The following is a 22,168-nucleotide window of genomic DNA, read 5'->3' on the forward strand; positions in this document are numbered from 1 at the left end:
TGTAGCTGATGATTAATGTTAGCTGGATCCTTCCATTACAAAGTTGAGTCTTGGCACAATTAATACCTTTCTGAAATATTTTTTGGGCATGGTGCAAAAAGACTCCATAGCATCAGTTGACTTGGTTCATGTTTCCAAGTTTTTCTTTACAACTATGAGGGTTCAACTGATTTTTGAAATGTCAGTTTACTATGTAGAGTCTAATACTTTGCCAAATGAAGGGCAAAAGGCCTGTGATAAATCCTATGACCACAGAACAGCATGATATATGATATCCTCATCTACTTCACCCCTTAAATGGCTTACGTTTCAGGGCAGTCCACGCACTGCAAGAATATTTAATGCAAGTGGCAGCTGTTTCATTCTATCTCTGTAAAGCCTCATGTGCTTTAAAATGTTTGTTGGAGGGAGAAATTACAACTATAAAAGAAATCCACAAGTTGTCTTTCTTCTGTCAAACTTTTCATTCCGTTGTGTCATTACTGAAAGAGTTTCGGAAATATTTCTTTAGCTGGCAAAAAGAAAAATATGCCTTAGTCTTCAAATAATCAAAATCTAGCTTCTAAATAACTAAACAGTCTTTGTCTTTACACATCTGCTATAAAGAAAAACAATACATTAAATGAAATCTTCAATTGCTTGCTTGGTTTTGTAAGCTAGGGACTTCATTCTTTCAAACCAAAAAAAGACTAACAACATAATTGTCAGGATTAGATGTTTTATTTTGTTATTTTGTTAGTCTTTAAAGTACTACATGACTGCTTTTTTGGTTTGATAGAATACAGACTAACACGGCTATCTCTCTATCCTATAAATAAAGGGATTTCGAACTTGCCTGGGTCCTTTCGAAAAGGAGTCCCTTCTGGACGAGCTGCATGGCGGCGAGCCACGTCAATTTCGAAGTGCTGCAGCTGCCGGCATTCTAATGAGGCGCTGAATATGTATTTCAGCACTTCATTAGTAAACTTCGAATTTGGGCTAGTGCAGACATGGCCTGTGATTTCATTCTCAGAAATGATCTTGTGAGTCTGCTTTATTACTATAGATCAGGGTAACTTCCGTTTGCTAAACTGGTGTGACAGAAAGAAATCGGCTGACTTGAATGAGTCGTACATGAAGGTAGTGCAGAATTTAGCTCTAGCTGTTTGCTTAAGAGAAAGTCTAACCCCAACAATTTGGTTGCACACACTTAAGTCGGAAAGTGAAAGACCATGATGATTACCCATCTGACTCTTTTAGCTAAACCACTTTCTAGTTAATCTCTTTTACTAAGCCTTGAACAATAAAGAAAAACACTGTCTCAGTGATGGTGAGTCAGTAAGAGGAGATCAGTAAAAAAGTGATTTTTTTCACTTTTACATAAAACAGTGAAGCACTAAATTCACTTACCTTTGCTGCCCATGTAAAATAGCTCAAGTTGTTTTTCAATCTATTGCTACTTGCTAATTTCACATGGGTTGGTATAGATCTCAGCCAATCACATTCTGCGTTCTAGAATGGCAAGGCATTGCTGATACCACCGGCCACATAGTAATACAGTTTGAACCTCTCTAATCCTGCAACATCCAGGCTACGTCTACACGTGCAGCCAACATCGAAATAGCTTATTTCGATGTTGCGACATCGAAATAGGCTATTTCGATGAATAACGTCTACACGTCCTCCAGGGCCGGCAACGTCGATGTTCAACTTCGACGTTGCTCAGCCCAACATCGAAATAGGCACAGCGAGGGAACGTCTACACGTCAAAGTAGCACACATCGAAATAGGGATGCCAGGCACAGCTGCAGACAGGGTCACAGGGCGGACTCAACAGCAAGCCGCTCCCTTAAAGGGCCCCTCCCAGACACAGTTGCACTAAACAACACAAGATACACAGAGCTGACAACTGGTTGCAGACCCTGTGCCTGCAGCATAGATCCCCAGCTGCCACAGAAGCAGCCAGAAGCCCTGGGCTAAGGGCTGCTGCCCACAGTGACCATAGAGCCCCGCAGGGGCTGGAGAGAGAGCATCTCTCAACCCCCCAGCTGATGGCCGCCATGGAGGACCCAGCAATTTCGACGTTGCGGGACGCGGATCGTCTACACTGTCCCTACTTCGACGTTGAACGTCGAAGTAGGGCGCTATTCCTATCTCCTCATGAGGTTAGCGACTTCGACGTCTTGCCGCCTAACGTCGAAGTTAACTTCGAAATAGCGCCCGACGCGTGTAGACGTGACGGGCGCTATTTCGAAGTTGGTGCCGCTACTTCGAAGTAGCGTGCACGTGTAGACGCAGCCCCATAGTCCAGCATGACTTTAGTTAGCCAGATGACCACTTATCATGGGTATGGTCAAGTTTCCCTGAGTTCCATAAAGTTTATTTACAGCCACCAGTCCTGGCTCCAAGTGTTCTGTGCTGTTATTTAGCTGTAACTTACCCCTAAATGACTTCTAAGAGCCCAGTAAGCAGTGGAAGTGTCGGTAATGCCGCTAGATAATATTGACCTCCCATCATTCAGCAAAATTATCTCATTCATCACCAGTCAGGTCCTGAGGGTGCCAGACTAGTGAGGTTCAACCTGTACGGTGTTCCTTACCATGAGCAAACACTGCTGTTAACTTTGGGAATGCCATTCCCACCCTTTGTCCTGTCTGCTTACATGGTAAGCTCTTTAGAGCACAGACTACAGTTGGCTAGGAGTATGTACATCTAGTACAAAGGGGCCCTACCCTCGGTTAGGCCTCTAGCCACTACTGTAATAAATGCAATAGTAATCTCATGTCAGCATGTTCTGACATTAGAATACTCAAGCAACCAGAATAGAATGAATTCTTACACTCTGTAGCAAAGCCTTTAGGTTAACTTTTGGCTGGAGAGGATCTTTTATTTCTTCTTTACTGATGAGGCTTTCCTGTGGGTCTGGCTCCACTGTTACCATAGAAAGAGACTGCCTCTCAGGTATTCCTGGCTCTGAAGCTGATGGAGTTGATGGGAACATTTCATTTCTCCTCAGGAGTCTTGGAAGTACCATTTTCAAGCTCCCCACTCTAGGATTTGTAGCGTCAGCTGCATCTGGAACAACTTGTTTATTCTGGGCAGCTCTTTCTTCCCCCCAATCAGGGAGTCCAAGCTCAGAAAACAGATGGGCTTGTTCTCCTAGTAACTGGTCCAGCTGCTGCAGAGAAAATATGGAAGACATGCATACTGTAATAATAAAAAAAATGATAAAATATATCAGGCAGTGATACACATGAGGTTATGAAGCATGCCCACTTCTTAGTCTTGGTTCAGAGAAGAGAAGTATAATTTGGCAGTTGAGATGCTGCTGTGAAAAGGATTTCAGTAACACATTTCAATCCCATTTTCAGGTTTCAGTAACATATATTTCAATCCCATTTTAGTGTGGTTGACAAGTTTGCCCTAGTTTGCCTTAGTAAGGCTTAGTACAATCTCGCAAAGAGACCTCTGTGGATGTGTGTGGGAGTCCTGGATTGAAAATGGGGTCCCCTAAAAATGTACTGCCCTCAATTCATCACTGTGTTTTAGGCATTGTGTGTCAGGCAGGCACTGCAAAAGGGAAGGGAGTCAATATGGAAATGGTGAGCCCCTGTTGTGGAAGAGAAAGCTGTTGGCGATGTTGGGGCAGGAGCAGAGCACTACTTTGTCAATGCAGCTGTTCTCCCTCAGGGGCTGTGGGTAACTCTCATGCCAGGCAGAGCAGTGCTAGGAAGAAGAGAACCCTGGTAGCCATCTCCCTGCTCTGCACCAAATGGAGATCTGGGACAGGGGAGAAGGAAGCCCCATTTGAGTTTTTTTTCTCAGGGCTTCACCTTGCAGGGGAAAACAACAAGGACAGCTGAAGCACAATAAGCAAACCACTACAGCTGTGCTGCAGCCTGAGTAAGTCCCTGTGTGAATACTGCGCTCCAGAATGAAAGTGACTGTCAGAAGAAATATTCCAAAATAAAGTCACTTTTATCATTACTGGGCTCTTGGTATGCCAACCAATTTCCCTGCAGAGGCGAATGCTTAGAGAGGCAGCATAAGGTAAGAAGGAAGGATGCTTCAGTGGCTGGGGCACTACCTGCAGACTTGGGAGTTTTCACATCTGCTAGGCTTCTTGTGTTACCTTGGGTAAATTGCATAAGAGCCAGACCCAACGTATTTAAGTGCTAACGTCCACTGAAGTCACTGAGCATTAGATGCCTGGTACTTCTGTGAATTTTATCCCCAGCCTCTGTGCCTCAGTTTTCCAATAAAGGCAGAAAGAGAGATGGTCATGGGACATTCCCAGACGAAGTTCAGCATCCACGCCTGAAGAGTTGTTGGACTTCATGGCCCGAGCAGAGGGTTAGACTGGAAATGCTGGTGCAGAAATGGCCAGGATCTGGAAAACGTCTAAACTTATTCAAGGAGTAGTGCCAAAGAAAAAAGTGGTGGAGATTGTGAGGTCCCTTCATGATGCAAATACAGGGAGACATTTAGGTATGGAAAAAAGTCACTCAAATTCTAGGGCTAGTGTTACTGGTTGGGGTGGAAGAAGGCTGAGAGATTGGTATGGGTCGTGTAGAGTGAGTAGGGCTTGAAAAGAAACAGGAAGTAAATCCTGGGATTGAAGGGTCAGGCAGGGCCCCCGTTGAAAGGATGGTGTTGGATATTTTTGGGGTTTTTCCCTGTTACACCCCAAGGCAATAAAGATGTGCTCGCAGTGGCTGTCTATTTTTCAAGATGGGTAGAATCATACTCCTGTCCTAATCAGGAAGCTCAGGCAGTAGCATTTGTTAAGATATATGTGTGCTACCAAGGAAGACACTGCTCACCCCCTGCATACTGAACAGGGAAGAAATGTTGAATTCCCATGGTTTCAAGAGGTGTGTGACCTTTGAAAGATTCACAAAAATGAACTACATCCCCACTCTGAAAGGTTGGTTCAGTGATTCAACCCCTGGTGCCCTCTCTGAGTCAAACTCGCAAAGAGTGGGAGGAGGTTGTACATTATGTTGGATTGGCCTTGTGAAGCACTGTCCAGTCATCTACAGGATATATACTTTAGAAAGTATTATTTGGTGGAAGATCTGCATGCCAGTTGAACATATATCTGGTGTAAGTGTGCCGGAAGTGTTAGAACATAAAGAACTGGTATTCTAGGTCAGACCAATGGTCTACATAGCCCAGTGTCCTGTCTCCAAGAATCAGGGGGCGTGTACAGAACAGGGGAGATCTACTTGGGTTCCCTTCCTGACTTTTGGCAGGTAGAAGTTTTGGGTCACCTCAAATATGGTGTTACAGTCATCACCATCTTGGCTAATATTGATGGACCTATCCTCCATGTCCTATCTAGTTCCTACTTTTGGCCTTCACAACATCCCACAGCAATGACTTCCACATGTTAACTGTGCATTGTGTAAAAAAAAATCTTTTTGTTTGTATTAAATTTTCTGGTTGCTAAAGTGACCAGGTGATTGCTTGTTTTTGTATTGCTGGAAAGGGTTTTTGTATTGTTTCTATTCAATTTTCCCATATGGCTGTATAGATGCCAGTCATTCCTCTCCTTAGTCATATCTTTTCTAAGTTGAACGGTTCTAATCTTTTTAATCTTTCCTTGTACAGCAGCTGTTCCATACCCTTGACTGCTTTTGTGGCCTTTCTTTTCCAGTCCCACTATATTCTTTCTGAGATGAGGATACTGGAACTGAACACAGGGTGTGGAAGCACCATGGATTTGTATGTGGTATTATGATATTTTCTGTCATATTTTCTACCTCTTGCCTAATAGTTCTTAACCTTGTTAGCCCTTGTGACCACTGCTGCACATTATCCTGAAGTTTTTAGAAAATGAGCCACAAGCTTAGCAATGCTTCTGAGTATGTCACATGACTAGCAGGGTGATGAGTCAGGCTGATAAAAGGACTCAGGCTACGACCACACAAAGAAGTAATACAGTAAAATTCCGTTAACCCGACATGTCTGGGACCGGACAGGTGCAGGATTACCAAATTTTCCAGACTATTGGATGTCACCATACCCCTGCACGCTCTAGTTCAAATCCCCTGTCGTGGCTCACCACCCCCATGCCCAGCTGTAGCTCATGACTCCTGTGTGTCCCAGCTTCTTCTCTACCCCGTGCTCCTGCAGCTTCTCCACCACGCCCCGTGCATCTCCAGATTCACCACTCCTGCAGCTTCTCCATCAGCCCCCAACATCCCCAGCTTCTACACCCCCGCACTCCTGCAGCTTCACCTCCCCCACGTGCCTCGGCTCCATCCCCCTCATGCCCCAGCTCAACTCTACCCCCTGAGCCCCCCTGCAGCCCTAACCCATCCCAGGCTTAACCCCCTTGCCCCCTCCCACGGCCTCAACCCACCACCAAAGACCCTCAACTTATGCAAATTTTGAGGTATGTGTATCTCAGGGGATGCTGGACCATCAGGATTTCCAGACCATCAGAGGCTGGATTAAAGGAATTTTACTGTATTATGATGTCTGGATCACCAGAGGAGTAGATGAGCTAAGAAAGTTGGTGTAGATATGAGACTTGAAGGAAGGGGCAGGGTCCAAAATGATTCAGAAAGCTTCAGAAAGTCCCTTTTATAGTTATCAGGAAACGGGAATGTTCCATAAGCTGTCCATGGTGGACAAACCTTTGTGGTTCATTACAACTGGTCGAAGCCCTCTCTGAATTCAGGGCTGGGACACCGAGCCAACACAGGAGCTCTGGGTGACCAGCCACCCTCGGCCAAGATACTCCCAGGAGTCCTGTATTACAGATTCCTTCCCCTTCCTACATACAAGGAACGTTCCTGAGTCACCAAAGCTCAAATGGGTACCCTGGTGCGAGGAAGATGGGGATTCCTGGGGGTGAGCAAACACTCAAGATAGTGACAGGGCTCAGCAGGGGAGCAAGAATCAGGCTGCAGTGCATGCACAGACTGGCTTAAGGACTATTTAAAGTTATCTTCAGCAGGACACGGAAGCACATCATTTTAGGAGGGGTAATGTAATAAGCCAGTAGACGGTACTCATGTATGAACAGCTTAGTCATGAATCAATGACCTAGAAGGACAAGAAGTGGGAGAATTCTATGACAGTGGAGGGAGTTGAGGACGTGGGGGATTCTGGGGAAGGAAGAAGGGTAATGTTGCCCTGGGGTGCAGGTGAGAGTGAGCCCAGGGACAGGGCAGTGGGAGTGGCTAGACTGAGACTGGTGGTGAGCACTGGAGACTTAGGGATGCGCCTATCCTGGGGTAGGTGAAAGCGAAGTAGCCAAGAAGCAGAAAATTCCACCAGGCCAGAGGCCCGGATGGAGCAGAGACGTCTTCAGGCTAGTGCATCCCAGCTTTATGGACAGCCTGGTAGGAGTTAAGGGCTTGAGTGCATGGGTATAGGGTCGAGGTTGTGTTGTCCCTGCAGAAGTGGGGGAATGAGTGGTGCTAGTAGTGCACTGTTGTTGAAATCCTTCAGTCCCTCACCCTCTTTTGGACTCTCCCCTGGCTTAATTAAATGGTCTCAGAACTCTGTGTGCCATTGGGTGTTTTTGTTCCAAGGCCGTCCAGAGCCACATAAGCAAAACAAGTCTACACCCAACTTGAAGAGAAAAAGTTGCAGACGTGCTACCTTTGGACCTCTACCGGTACCTGTGCCCTGCCCAGAGAAAGGGAGGTTGGTTGAGTCAATGCTTCAAAACAGCAGCTGTTGTTTACTGGGGATTTATGAATTATGCTTAATGGGAATACTCTTCAAATAACCGAACACTTAAATCTTGGGTTGGTTTTAATCTCATGCTGGCTCTATTGCTCAAACAACAGCTTTCAGTGGCTTCATACCTATGAAGCATTTTCTGTGTACATCAACACTTTCATTACTGACTGGTCATGGCTGTTTTATTTTCTTCATAGTAGCTGCAGATGATGGCTACGTCTACACGTGAAGCCAACATCGAAATAGCTTATTTCGATGTAGCAACATCGAAATAGGCTATTTCGATGAATAACGTCTACACATCCTCCAGGGCTGGCAACGTCGATGTTCAACTTTGACGTTGCGCGGCACCACATCGAAATAGGCGCTGCGAGGGTACGTCTACACGCCAAAGTAGCACACATCGAAATAAGGGTGCCAGGCACAGCTGCAGACAGGGTCACAGGGCGGACTCAACAGCAAGCCGCTCCCTTAAAGGGCCCCTCCCAGACACAGTTGCACTAAACAACACAAGATACACAGAGCCGACAACTGGTTGCAGACCCTGTGCCTGCAGCATGGATCCCCAGCTGCCGCAGCAGCAGCCAGAAGCCCTGGGCTAAGGGCTGCTGCCCACGGTGACCATAGAGCCCTGCAGGGGCTGGAGAGAGAGCATCTCTCAACCCCCCAGCTGATGGCCGCCATGGAGGACCCGGCAATTTCGACGGTGCGGGACGCGGATCGTCTACACGGTCCCTACTTCGACGTTGAACGTCGAAGTAGGGCGCTATTCCGATCCCCTCATGAGGTTAGCGACTTCGACGTCTCGCCGCCTAACGTCGAAGTTAACTGCAAAATAGCGCCCGACGCGTGTAGCCGCGACGGGCACTATTTCGAAGTTAGTGCCGCTACTTCGAAGTAGCGTGCACGTGTAGACACAGCTGATGTGTATCAATGCCAAGTGAATCCTAACTGCACCTACCAGGCGTATTCATTTTTTGCAGGCTCTTATCAGCCTTCAGTGATAGAAAATTTCTGCACTGTGACATTCCTATAGAAATGATTGTTTTGAGCATATTCTTGCATGACTGCAAGTCACACATGAATTCGAAAACTACGGTGATTGAGTTGGAGGCAAGGCAATGACATTTTTGGGTGTAAAAATCAAAAATAGAAAGAAACTAGTAATCATTTGTCGATCTGACAACATATAAAATCCTCTCTTCCAAAAAGAAAACATTTGCTCTGCATCTGATAGCAGATTATTAATAAAATCACTGCTGAATTTAAAACTTTTTAGATTTTGAAACAGTAGTTGCGTAGCCAACATGACCAGTGATTTTGAGAGCCTGGGGGTTTGAAACACCTTGTGGGGGTTGATTTTCAGAAGGCTGGACAGCTGCACTTTCTGAAAGCAAAGACCTTTAAGCAGTTAGCGTCTGAGCACCCCAAAAACTGAAGTACCCAGTATCCCTAGTCACTTTTTGAAAATTTTGTCCCAAGCCTGAATCAGAGGACACAATTTAACCGTGTAGGTTTGGTCATATGTTAAACTCAGCAAATTTATGTGAAAACCACACCTGGCACCATGCACCATTCTCTATGACATTGCACTGGTAAAGGCAATAGAATAAAAAAGTCTTTATATTAGATTCCTTTTCCCTCAAGTTTCACAAGAATAGCTGCTTGCCCAACTTACCATTAGAATTCCCTCCCTAACCTGGCGAGAGCGATCATTCAGCTGATGTTCCAGTTCAGAAACCTCATGACGAACCGCTTGACGTAAGACCTGCAGTTGTCTTTCTTCCTCCCTATAGTAGAAAGCAAAAAAACAACGATTATGTGAATAGTGACATTTAGCAAAGCATTCATTTCTCACTCAGGCCAGTCAGCCACGTTGTTTCATATGCTCTACCACACTGTGCTCTACAGTCTAATTATTAACCTAACAGTACAAGCACCATGCCATTCTTTTGCTGCTTTGCACTATGAAGGACACAGGACTGTGAATTCATGTGTGTGTCATACAAAGAAATCATGGGCATTCATTCGTACTGCGGACAACCCAACTAAATAACTTCGGAGACAGCCATTTTGAATTACGATCTTACAATAAAACAAAGACACTTCAAAACAATGAAAAAAGTGAAAAAACTCCTCATTTGACTAACTGCCTACTTTTCCCAAACTACTCTCCACTGCCAAGGGACTGCATATGAAAAATTTTAGCCAGAAACAAGTTTCAATAGAGGAAAGATTTATTATTTAAAATTAGGTGCATAAATGGTGGCTGTTTTACAATCTTAATGATGGGGTTAAGCCGTTGATTATGGCTTCATCTGTATAACACCAACCCCCACTCCCCACAAAACCTCACATATCTTCATCTGTAAAGCTGAAGTTGATGTAAATGAGCTCTATTCCAAATTAGGCCTGTATTTCCATTCTATTTTAAGTAATGTAAAATAAAATAAGTAATGTAAAACTAAAATGGACCATAGTTCTAAATGTGACTTTTTAAAAAAACTTCTAATGATACTGAACTTTGAAATTAATGGAGATGCATCCTACTTTTCTATGGACTCAAAAATCCTTTTTACTTGCAGAATGGTTATAATAAATACACAGTACTCATGACAGCAACTTTCTGATTGGGGATATCATACTCGTGAATCCCAGGAACTGAGTCTGAGGTGTATCAGAAACAGTGTATGTTTGTTGGCACGTATTATAAATCACTGATGTATACATAACCTAAATGCAACAAACTTCTTATAACATACATTGACATAGAATCTTAGAAGTGGAAGAAACCTCATGAGGTCATCATGTCCAGGCTCTGACACCAACTAAACCATCCTGGACAGGTGTTAGTCTAACCTGGTCTTAAAAATCTCCAGTGATGGAGATTCTACAACCTCCTCAGGTAATTTATACCAATAGCCCTGTCTAGATTGCATTTCCCTAGTTTATGAATGAGAAAGTCTTGCCACAACTGTATCAAAGGCTTTATTAAAGTCTAGGCATATCACATATACAGGTTTATCCACAAGGCCTGTTATCCTATGAAAGAAAGCTATCAGGTTGGTTTATCATGATTTGTTCTTTACAAATCCATGCTGATTGCTGTTTATTATCTTATCTTCTAGATATATAATCAAGTCTATATAAACAAGAAAATATTGTTTGGATAAATGGATAGTAATAAAGTGATGAACACTGATTTCTGTGTATACAGTAAAAATGTGAAGTCTGAGTGTTTGCACATACATCAAGACGCTCTGCAAACATCCTGAAGATTTAGCTGGTCCTAAATGTTTTTTTAATGGCCATTCAAGGTCTGTTTCTCTAGTGAAGTAATTACCTTCCTTCCTCTGACATAGTGCTGGGAAAAAGATCCTGTTGCTCTGCGAGGTACTGCTCAAGCTCATCTAGCTTCTCTCGGAAACTCTGGCAGGAACTTTTCATAGCTTCAATGTCCTGGATTGTGCACTGTAGAGAAGAACAAGAAGAGTTACTTCCCCTTTAATTTTTGTCAGGCTGACAGCCCAGAAGGCAGCAGTCGCTACTCTAATCCACAGAACAGAACATCATGAGCAGGCTTGTCAGACTTTTATAGAAATAAGCTCCCAGGTAACAAGTGAGATGACTTCTTAACAACATAAATAGCCTATTTAGCAATCAGCTCTTAAGTCACAAAGTCCTCCCCTGGAACTCAATGGGAATTTTGCTCTTGTTTTCAGGGGAGAGGGGATTTTGCCCATAGTTTTGTTACAAAGTGTAAAACTGTGAGCTTATTTACATGTAGTGAACTCATTAGCATGGAACAGAGTTGCCCCAGATTTACATCTGCATCACCCAAGCCACGTCTACACGTGCACGCTACTTCGAAGTAGCGGCGCCAACTTCGAAATAGCGCCCGTCACAGCTACACGTGTTGGGCGCTATTTCGAAGTTAACTTCGGCGTTAGGCGGCGAGACGTTGAAGTCGCTAACCCTATGAGGGGATGGGAATAGCGCCCTACTTCGACGTTCAACGTCGAAGTAGGGAACGTGTAGACAATCCGCGTCCAGCAACATTGAAATAGCGGGGTCCTCCATGGCGGCCATCAGCTGAGGGGTTGAGAGACGCTCTCTCTCCAGCCCCTGCGGGGCTCTAGGGTCACCGTGTGCAGCAGCCCTTAGCCCAGGGCTTCTGGCTGCTGCTGTTGCAGCTGGGGATCCATGCTGCATGCACAGGGTCTGCAACTAGTTGTTGGCTCTGTGGATCTTGTGTTGTTTAGTGCAAGTGTGTCTGGGAGGGGCCCTTTATGGGAGCGGCTTGCTGTTGAGTCCGCCCTGTGACCCTGTCCGCAGCTGTTCCTGGCACCCTTATTTCGATGTGTGCTACTTTGGCATGTAGACGTTCCCTCACAGCGCCTATTTCGATGTGGTGCTGCCCAATGTTGATGTTGAATGTCGACGTTGCCAGCCCTGGAGGACGTGTAGACACTATTCATCGAAATAGCTTATTTCGATGTCGCTACATCGAAATAAGCTATTTCGATGTAGCGTGCACGTGGAGACGTAGCCCCAGTGAAGAAGTTTGCTTCATGTTTCTGATTTGAAAGACAGTTTGAGCACTGTAACTTTGGAGCCATCATCATGCTTTGTTGACCCACCATTTGTAGACATTCAGTTTAGCTGATTTTAATATCACTATAGGATGGAAATTAGTAAATTTGAAGAGGATCAGATATCGATGAGCATAAAAATAGCAACTGTAACTGCACTAGTTCCTAATAACAATCAACGATCAGTGCATGTACGTTGTAGACATGAAAAAATGTAGGCTTTTTTTCCTTTTTTTCTTTTTAATTGTCAAGGATATAAACATAGGAATTGCCCTACTGGATAAAGCCAGTTCATTCAGAGCAATACCTTGTGCAAGAGTGAACATATAGTGGGAGATTATGGAATAATCTGCCCATAGAAATTTCTGACTTCTGTCAGTTAGGCTATGTATAGATGGCTCCCTGACCCGAAATAAGGTATGCAATTTGCGTGGCTTATTTTGAGTAGATTTCAAAATAGGCTATTTTAGGATGTGGCACTGTCTAAACAGTGTCATATGCCGAAATAAAGTGCCATTTTGAGGCATCCCTGTACTCCTCATGCAATAAGACTTACGGGGCGCCAGAATAGCATGCCCGTTCCCTTGAAAACTGTTTTGAGACAACAGACCTGTTGCATAGACATGGGCAGATATTTCGGGGTACCTTTGTATGCCCAAATAGCACCTGCCCTGTAGACATAGCCCTAGTGACTAACTTTCACCATGCAGTAAGAGAAAGGATAGGGTAAGAGTGGGAGTCTGAGATTGCCTGGCTTTGGGGGATGGGAGGGGCTTGGGCAGGAGGTTCATGTTTAAATTTGTAATTTAAAATAAAACACAAAAACTTGATATAAAAATTAAAATTAAAATTTAATTGATATAATTGATATATTTTAATTGATTAATTGATATATTTTAATTGATAAATTGATATAATTTAAAATTAAAGATAAGCACAAATAATTTTTCTTGGTCCCTTGTGGGTGACTGGTGTAACCACAGCTGGCCAGCTGCCTGAGCCTTGTGCCAGCCACCGGACCTGCCTGCGCCAGCTCTCTCCCCACCCGCCCACCCAATCCCTGAGCTTCCAGAGCCATCTGCCCGAGCCGACCAAGCCCCACACTGCTGGGTTCAAACTCCTGCCCACCCACCCACCAGACGCTGGGGCGCCACACTGCCAGGGCCAGACGCCCGCCCACCAGATGCCCCAGACGCCTTCCTGAGCCATGGGCCAGCCACCTGAGCCACCTGCCTGAGCCCCACACTGCTGGGGCCAGCTCCCTTCCCACCAGCCTGAGCCTCACAAGCTGCCAGCCTGAATCCCGTGATGCTAAAATCCCTTGGCAATCTACGATTACTTCCGAACTCTAAAGATGATGAACTAGATCCTATAAACGTGGAACAAAGCCCCTGTACACAGGTTTTGCTTCATATGAAAAGGTGAGGAACAGAGTCTTCAGCTTTGACTGGTCAGGCTCCTCATGCGGTGGAGTGAAGCACAGCCACAAGTCTAAGTCACAGAACGCAGCAGCAGTTGCAACCTGCTGCTGCTCCTTTTGAACCTCCCCAAGCTTTTAGGCCAGTAGAGTGGCAGATCCACTGACTGCACACCCGCATACTAAGGCTTCCTACTTGAGATGGCTATAGAGTTCCACTGTTCATAAACGGGAGTGTTCACTGACTCCCTCCATGGCATTTCCTTTTGGCCAACACACGTCACCATATAGTTTACATCAGACACATCTTTGCTCAAAGAACAGAGCTTGAATACCAATGTCGTAGTGTGCAGTCAGGGCCTGCAGCGTCAAATTGTTGAAAAAGCATCACTGTTAATCCTTTACTCTCATCACAAGAGTGATAAACTAATAGTATAAACTCAGCTGTAATGCACTGAAACACTGACATCTTGTGGCACTTGAGAGTCATCTCACAACATTCGTAGCACTCCAGCAAACAGAACAAAGAAAAGCCAGGGCAGAATTGCTATTGACAGGGACATGAAATTCATGAGTTTCACATAACCTGTTTTTTCCCCATCTGATGCACTTGTGCTTACAGTATCCCAAGTTTCACTTTGAGTTTCAGGTTCAAATACACTAAACAAAGAAAGAAAGAAACTCATTTGAAACCTCCACGTTTGTATTGCTTTAATACAAAACTAGGAGAAACTCACATTTCTCATGGTGCAGAAATATCCATCAGCACAGGTATCCTCCAAATCTTTTGAACTTTTCAATAATACTGGCAGGGCCGGCTTATGGAGACCTAGTACAAAATCTGAAATGGAGACCCCTCTGGTTTTCTAAAAAGCCACACACACACACACTCGCCCCTCTCCCAGGAGTCTGACCCCTCAAGAGCGCTTTCCTGCCATCTCCCTGACCCCACTCTTTACCTTAACCTTCTAAATTGTTGAGTCTTGCCTGCCGGTGATGGGTTCAACCTGCTTCCCTGCCAGTCTCCACTGCTGAACAAGCTAGACATGGTTTTGATAGCCAGCAGGAGAGGGCCTGGCATGTGGCACATTGCATGCAGGGGCTGCTTTAGCCATAGAGATTCTGTGACACTGTGCACGATGTCTTAGCAACATTCACTCAGTTTTCACCTGCTGTCCCTCATCCTCTGTCATGGCCCAGGGCAGCTGGGCCAAACCTACGCAGAGCTGTGACCCTGTGTGTCAGGTTGCAATGACATGCCCTACAGTTTGTCTTAGCTGCCTCCCATCATGTTGTTCCATTGGTTCAGGGTGCCTCTTACACAGGTGAGCTCCCTCAAGCCCCCGGGTGACACTGCATGCTGAATTCTGAGTTTATAACAAAGTCAAAGCATTTCATGTGGTTCTGGTGGTGAGCACAGCCTTAGGTTGGCTAAGGGTATCTCTATACCTGCTGCTGGCCACATCAGGTGATGGGTTCATGGGGCTTGGGCTGCTAAAAATGCTATAGATGTTCAGACCCAGGCTCTGGGACTCTGACTCAGCAGACCTGGGCCACCTGCAGATGTTTACTTATAGTTTAGACATACCCTGAAATGTTCCCTTATCTACCTAGGTCAGATTTGCTGAGGTATTGATCATTCATCTGTGGACTTTAGTGGGCGTTTTGCCTGCTCGGGTCTTCTGAAAACCAGGGCTCCAAAGCATCATATCAATTTTATTGAAATCAATGAGTCTATTCATGGGAAGACTGGGTTGCATGTGATTTCACCCTTATTTATTCACTATATAGCAGCATGGATAAAGACCAACAGGAGGGCATTCTGCATCAGACAGAAAGTGGTTAAATAGCATACATTCATAGAAAACCACAAAGTTCCCCTTTGGTTTCAAAATACTGGACGACCTTGTATCACCAAATACGTCTGACTTATTTTGCCCCACAATTCTTTCCCTCTTTTTAGATTTATAGCCATTTCTACGAGCAGTAGTTTTTTTTTGTTTGTTTGTTTGTTTTTGGTGCACCAGCAATGAGGCCTCTGATAAAACAAAGGTATAGGGCCAAAGTAAGGTGAGTTTGAACAAGTGTAATTTCCTCCAGGTGCTGGTCCCTCCAGGATAGAAGTTACAACTGAAGCACTTTTTTTGGACAAAACTCATTTGGCTAAATTCAGAGTGATGCGAAAGAGGATGTAATTTGCATACTGGTAAGTGTGAGTAAGCAAGGTTGATGGAGTGTCAGAGCATTTACAGCCTGATTGGCAGGTTTTTACTGGTACAAACACTTTCTTGTAGGGGCTAGGCTTTTTAAACTGAAAACCTTATACTAGAATAGCACTTAGCATGGATCACTTACACTGTGTCTAGAATGCTGAGAAATGTTGGCAAAAAATACACAAATTGCACACCACATTTGTGTATCTCTTGCGAACAGTTCTGTCGGGAGAGACTTTCCTGATATTTGGCTCAAATGTTGGGAACACCATCTCTGCCGAGACATCCCTTCTGCCTCGGAGAACGAGGAATACAGGGATGTTGGCAGAAAGCTCCCAAAGCGGCAGACTTCTGACAAGAGACCTCCAGTCTCCCAACAGAAGCGTGCAGTCTAGACATAACCTTACATTAGTACCTTTTACCAGTACAGTTTATTCCCCTGCCTTTTTGAGAATAAGCTCTATCAACGTAAGCTCTGTACAAATGCAGCCATACTGGGGAGGGGGAGACATACTGCTTTAAACTGGGGGTCAGTAACCTTTCCAAGGCCGCGTGCCAAACTTTGACCGTTTGACCTCTATGTATGGTCCGACTGCTGGTGATACTTTATAAAGTCACTGATAGTTCCACTTACCACAGCTTCATTAATAAATAAATAAAGATGCAGAGCTTTACCATTTTGGTGATGGTTGGTAGCATTAGCTGGTCTTTTGTTAATCTGTGGGCGGCATGGCTTTGAGCATGTGCCCAGCTGCATGGGAGAAGGCAAGGTGGGGCTGAGCTCCTGCCTCACATGCCAATGAAAATCAATTCATGTGCCACTCTTGGTTGCTGACTCCTGGTTTACGCTATTAAAAGCAGTACTTATTTTGTCAGTAGAGATGCTCCAAGGAATCCCAGATTAGTAGAATTTATACCATGAAGAGAGTGGAAACAGCAGCAAATCACAGCTCAGGTTCATCTAAGAATTTGATCTCAGCTCCAGCTCACTTTGATCAGTTGTTAAAGTAGCAGTTACCATTTCAGCACTCTCAGTGTTAAAGGGATGTAGTCTAACACAACTTAATTGGGGTAAAAGTAGTTTTCTGACATTCCCCCAATTGGTTCAGGGCAAACTGCCCTGTCTTCCCATCTGTTTCCTAAGCTACATTCTTGACACTTTCTCTTAAATAAAGAATGGAGCTTGAAATAACCAGCTCTTCCTGAGTTTACTCTCCATAATCCACATTCTACATATTGTTCTTTCTAAACTATACTTACTGGAAAAATGTTCCTCACTGCTGTATCGTGGAGGAGCTGTAACATTTTCAAAAGCTGTAACTTCATGGCGCCGTGCTTTGAACAGTGGCAGCAATGATGGCAGCAGAAACAGTGACAGCTGTGACCACACTGCGCAGACCAGGCACTGAGAGTTTCACAGTAGGATGAGCTGTATTTCTCATAAAGCCCTGTGTCTAGGGAAACTGATTTTGTGAGAAGACCATGTCTATAGAATGGAGGGAGAAAGTTTGGGTCCGGCCTCCCAATTCTTGTTTCCATTTCAATTGTATCAGTTTGCATGGAAGCTTCTTTTGTCTTCTTTGGACCTTTCATCAAAATACCCACTTCTGAAGTAATTACTGGCTCACCCTCTGAACGCTGAGACATTCGGGATTTGATTTCTAAAAACCGGTCTTTTTCAAGGCCTTTACTCAGGGAAACTTTCTGCACAGTGGACACCAGCCTTGAAGACATCTGAACAGTAACAGATTTAGAGGCATTGGCTTTTATTTCAGTGTTTTGGGCACAGTCATTCTTTTCTAATTTGGTATCTCCTGTTATTTTACCCAAACAACAAGTCTCTGTGCTTTCCTGGGAACTACCTTCAGATCTGTCCTCTGAGCAGTGAGCAGCAAGGTTAGATGCTTGTAAATAATGGCTCAAAACAATCTTGCTTTCATTTTCAACCTGTGAGCCCTGACACTGGATTTCTGGGGTCCCTGTTTCACAGGAGTGGCTTATACCGTTGATATCAATATCAAATTTGCAAAACTGTTGAACACTTGCGGCCTTGGTGACTGGAATCAGGGTATCAACTTTACTGAAAGTCTCCATATCCCATCGCTTTCTTCTTACACATTCTGTAACACCCTTCTGGATATTATCCATAAGTACCCTCCTAGTTTCCTCATCAGTCGAAGATCCTTCACTTTCCACTTGTTTGACCCAGCCTCCATGGTCAGCAAAGTCAATCGGAGTTGTGCTGTGATGTTCAGTGTGAGCTGGATCTGGACTTTCAGGTATTGAACTCAAGTATAAATGACAGTCAAGCTCAGGGGTGATAATATGTCCCACATCCTGATCATCAGCCTGAAAGCATGGGGTATGCTGTTGAGTGCAGATCTTCTCTTTTTCTAATTGATCTTTTTCACTTTTAATCTCCTGCTTATTACTTGCATAATACGCAATTTCTTTGATGACACCTTCTGATTGATCACTGATGGCTTGATGTGGACCATCTTCCACAGGTAGTGGGAGGATGGTCTCTTCCCGCTGGTCCTTGTGTCCTCTGTCTAGAGTAGATATCCTTGAACTTTTCTCGCAATCTGCAGTGGAAGCCTTAGCAACAAGGCCCTTTGTTTTTTGATGAAAATCTTGGTGTGATATAAAAGCTGTTCTACGTGGCAGAGCTGCTTTTAGGTCAGGGGTATCCAAGCTAAGGCTCAGGTTTCCTGGAAAAGGTGGATCCTGCAAGGAAAATGAGATGACGCTAAGAATAAAATATGGTGAAGCCATTAACTAGTTTGATGAGATGGATTATGGGACTTGATCTTGAACAGTTTTTAAATATAAAAGGAATTCTACTGCTGGGCATGTTGTTAAGGGCCAATTGTGGGAATTTGGTCACTGGGTAGACACACTGGCCATGTCTACACTAGCCCCAAACTTCAAAATGGCCATGTAAATGGCCATTTCGAAGTTTACTAATACATATACTATACTAATATATACATATGCATATACTAATACATATTCAGCGCCTTATTAGCATGCGGGCGGCCGCGGCACTTCGAAATTGATGCGGCTTGCTGCCGCGCGGCTCGTCCCGACAGGGCTCCTTTTCAAAAGGACCTTGCCTACTTCGAAGTCCCCTTATTCTCATCTGCTCACATGCTAATGAGGGGCTGAACATGTATTTCAGCGCTTCACTAGTAAACTTCGAAATGGCCATTTCCATGGCCATTTCGAAGTATGGGGCTAGTGTAGACATAGCCGATGTGTCAGGAGAACAGAATGAGTTTCTCCATCTGAATTTTGCACTAATTCTACACAAAGGCCTTATTTCCACTGTGAGGAAAAGGAGTGCTCAGAGTTCAAGTAAATATTCTCATGAAAAAAAGGCAGTCTGTAGTTTATGTATGAGTTAGCAGGGAGATCAAAAGACTAGACACTTCATTGTGAAGACAAGGCCAACTGGGCCAATCAGGCTTTCAACCCTTGCACCTCACAACTACTCAGGTCTGCACTTTATGGGCCTGATTCACAGCTCTTTGAAGTAAATAAAAAGACTCTTGTTGACCTCACTGAGCTTTGGCTCCAACAGTATTGTCACATTCCAGCCCTCTACTTTGAATCCTCTCTAGTTGTATTTTCCTGCAAATATCTGAATAGGAGGGATTTGGAAAAGGAAGACCATGCTACTGCCTAGGTAATGTTATGTGGAAAGATGCTAATTGCTGCCATTAAGGAGCTCTTTGATCCAAAGACAAACTTGTGAAAGCTAACAGGTGTGCCAAGCACTTGTTTTCAGGCTCAATAGCTCCTTTATCTGCAAGGAGTGGGTGCTATTGTCCCATGCACTAGGCCAGGTGGCAGGTCAGAGCTAAGTTGTATGTATAGTGAGGCTTTCTTGGATACAAACAGAGGAGCTGGAATATTGACTGCAGCTGAGTCTAGGTTGGTGGCAGAGAGCAAGAGCAGCTGTTGCAAATATGGCCCTAACCGGCTGCAGAGAGACGAAGCTTTGGGGCTCAGAGCTTGGTGGGGTTTCACACTGAGCTGTTTCTGGGCAAGGAGAGGGGCCTGCTGTTTCTACTGTGTTCAGGGAAACTAAACTTTCTGTAACAGCAACAAAGGATCCTGTGGCACCTTATAGACTAACAGAAAAGTTTTGAGCATGAGCTTTCGTGAGCACAGACTCACTTCATCAGATGCTGGTCTTGGAAATCTGCAGGGCCAGGTATAAATAAGCCAGAGCAAGGGTGGGGATAACAAGGTTAGCTCCGTCAGCAAGGGTGAGGCTTACTACCAGCAGTTGATCTAACTTTCTGTAGCTCTTTTGTAAGTAAGTTAGATGACACCAAAAGAATATGCCTGACTCACAACACCTCTTCCTAACACATTCAGCTCAGCAAAGCCCTAAAATGTTGGCTGCCCACTTGAGCCAACAGGGCAAGAATGTCATACTGTAAGATAGGATATAGGTGGCCAAGGTGGAATAGTTTGACAAGGTAAGATTTTGGGCCTTGCACAGTATTCCACTGCAATAGAAATAGATATCTTTTGGCCTATGAAAATTTCTCTATTTTACCCACAGGAAATCTCAGAAAGATTCTATCACCCTGTCAAGAAGTGGGTCTGTCCCACGAAAGCTCATCACCAAATAAATTATTTTGTTAGTCTTTAAAGTGCTACGTGACTGCTTTTTTGTTTTGATAGAATACAGGCTAACATGCCTCTCTCTCTGTCACTATCTATCATCCTGTATTACTTTGATTTTTCATAAACCTGATCACTTCTGGGCATTAGTTTTCCTCACACTAATCCCATTCAAGATTACCAACAGTTCTTTACTTGTAAAGGTAATGGTTCTGGTGGTTCCTCCAGAAATCCACTGCTGTCAGACTGGCAGCTGTTCATTCTTGTCACTAGCATTTCTGCAGGAAGAAAAATGGGGGAAGAGAAGAAAGAGTCAAACAACAAGTCAGGATAAAAATGAGGAGATGCTTTTCATTAGAGCCTACAGTGTTAGTGCACTTTAAATGTTCTTTCCTGTACCAAGTAAATTCCTGGTCCTAGCAGCATTACTCTGAAATGGTCACATCTCTACAACCAGAATTCACTACAAAGTATGCCCATCATAGCTGGGCAGGCATTGGTTTAGCAACGGGTCTGATCACCAACTGCAGTTCCCTTTTACATATTTGGAAAACAAAGATTGGAACACTCAACATAAACAAATGTAAATAGTCAATAAACCACCTGTCCTTCTACTTCATTCAGGCCCACTGACCGGGGGTCAGAGGCAGGGGTGGCAGCTGCCCCAAGGCCCTATAAATCACTGTCAGAGCACTGTGCTGTGTGCTCCAGACAGAACTGAGGCCTGGGGGGGCAACACTCTGCCCCTTCCACCTGAGGACCTGCTGACTGTCATTTCGTTTGCTGAATTTGATGACTTTTGACTGTTTCTTGATCACTATAGGCAAGGCACCATGGGTCAAATCCTATTCATTCTACTCACATAAGCAGTCCATTAATTCCAAGGGACAACTTGCGAGGTTAAGGTGCATGGGAGTTGGCATTTAAAACTGTAAGTTACATAAGTTGAGACTGAGATACCTTAGAACATGTTACTTGTTGCCTTACCAGCACAATTTCCCTCTCCCATGAATCAGGAGGAGATTAAAGCACCATATAGTTTTCTTTTTGATGCATACAGTGTGAGGCCAAATTTTTAAAAGTGATTTGGGTTCATCACTTCTGAGTGACTCATCTTATATGTGCCAATGCAGGCACTAAAAAAACGGACGCAATCAAAATGAGTGGCTACTTTTGAAAATTAAGGGACTAAAGGACAATGATTTTCTAAGTTTTTTGCTATCCTTACTTGGGCAGAAGCACTCTTCTCCAAAAGGGCAGAAGCCCTTACTCACCCTGTTTTCACTCCCTCACTTCCTTGGAAACACTTCCTTGTCAGGTAGAAGAAGATGTTAACCCCTGTTACCCTTTCTTCCAATGAAAAGTGCTGATAGATGCCCAGTAGGATGGGGAGAGCTACACATTTTCCACTGCAGGTCCTGTGCCACTTCTCTGCAAGAAGCAGTTCTGTTTGCCCTTTCGATTCATCACTATCCTAATCTCAGCTCCTGTCCTGATGCAGCCTTCTTCCTGACTGGCTCCTGACTGAGAGAGCAGTCACGAAACCACCATAATGGAGGGACGTCAGAGTAGGATTGCATATCAGGGCAGAATGGCATTCCCAAGGGGTGGAGTCCTTCTGGACTTCT

The 22,168-nt window shown here is 44.4% G+C and overlaps 1 protein-coding gene across 1 annotated transcript in view; it reads right to left on the reverse strand.

Moving 5' to 3' along the window:
• Positions 1-463: 463 nt before the first annotated feature.
• The window catches only part of ITPRID1 (ITPR interacting domain containing 1), a 65,016-nt gene continuing 43,311 nt past the window's right edge, over positions 464-22,168 (reverse strand). The window contains exons 9-14 of the mRNA XM_074986064.1: positions 20,736-20,818; positions 17,163-18,629; positions 11,024-11,151; positions 9,359-9,470; positions 2,819-3,157; positions 464-511 (exon numbers count right to left, since the gene is read on the reverse strand). Coding sequence (XP_074842165.1) covers positions 464-511; positions 2,819-3,157; positions 9,359-9,470; positions 11,024-11,151; positions 17,163-18,629; positions 20,736-20,818 — 2,177 coding nt within the window. The remainder of the gene's footprint in view (positions 512-2,818; positions 3,158-9,358; positions 9,471-11,023; positions 11,152-17,162; positions 18,630-20,735; positions 20,819-22,168) is intronic.

This window comes from Carettochelys insculpta, chromosome 2 (genome assembly GCF_033958435.1).
Source record: "Carettochelys insculpta isolate YL-2023 chromosome 2, ASM3395843v1, whole genome shotgun sequence".
Classification (NCBI taxonomy): domain Eukaryota; kingdom Metazoa; phylum Chordata; order Testudines; family Carettochelyidae; genus Carettochelys; species Carettochelys insculpta.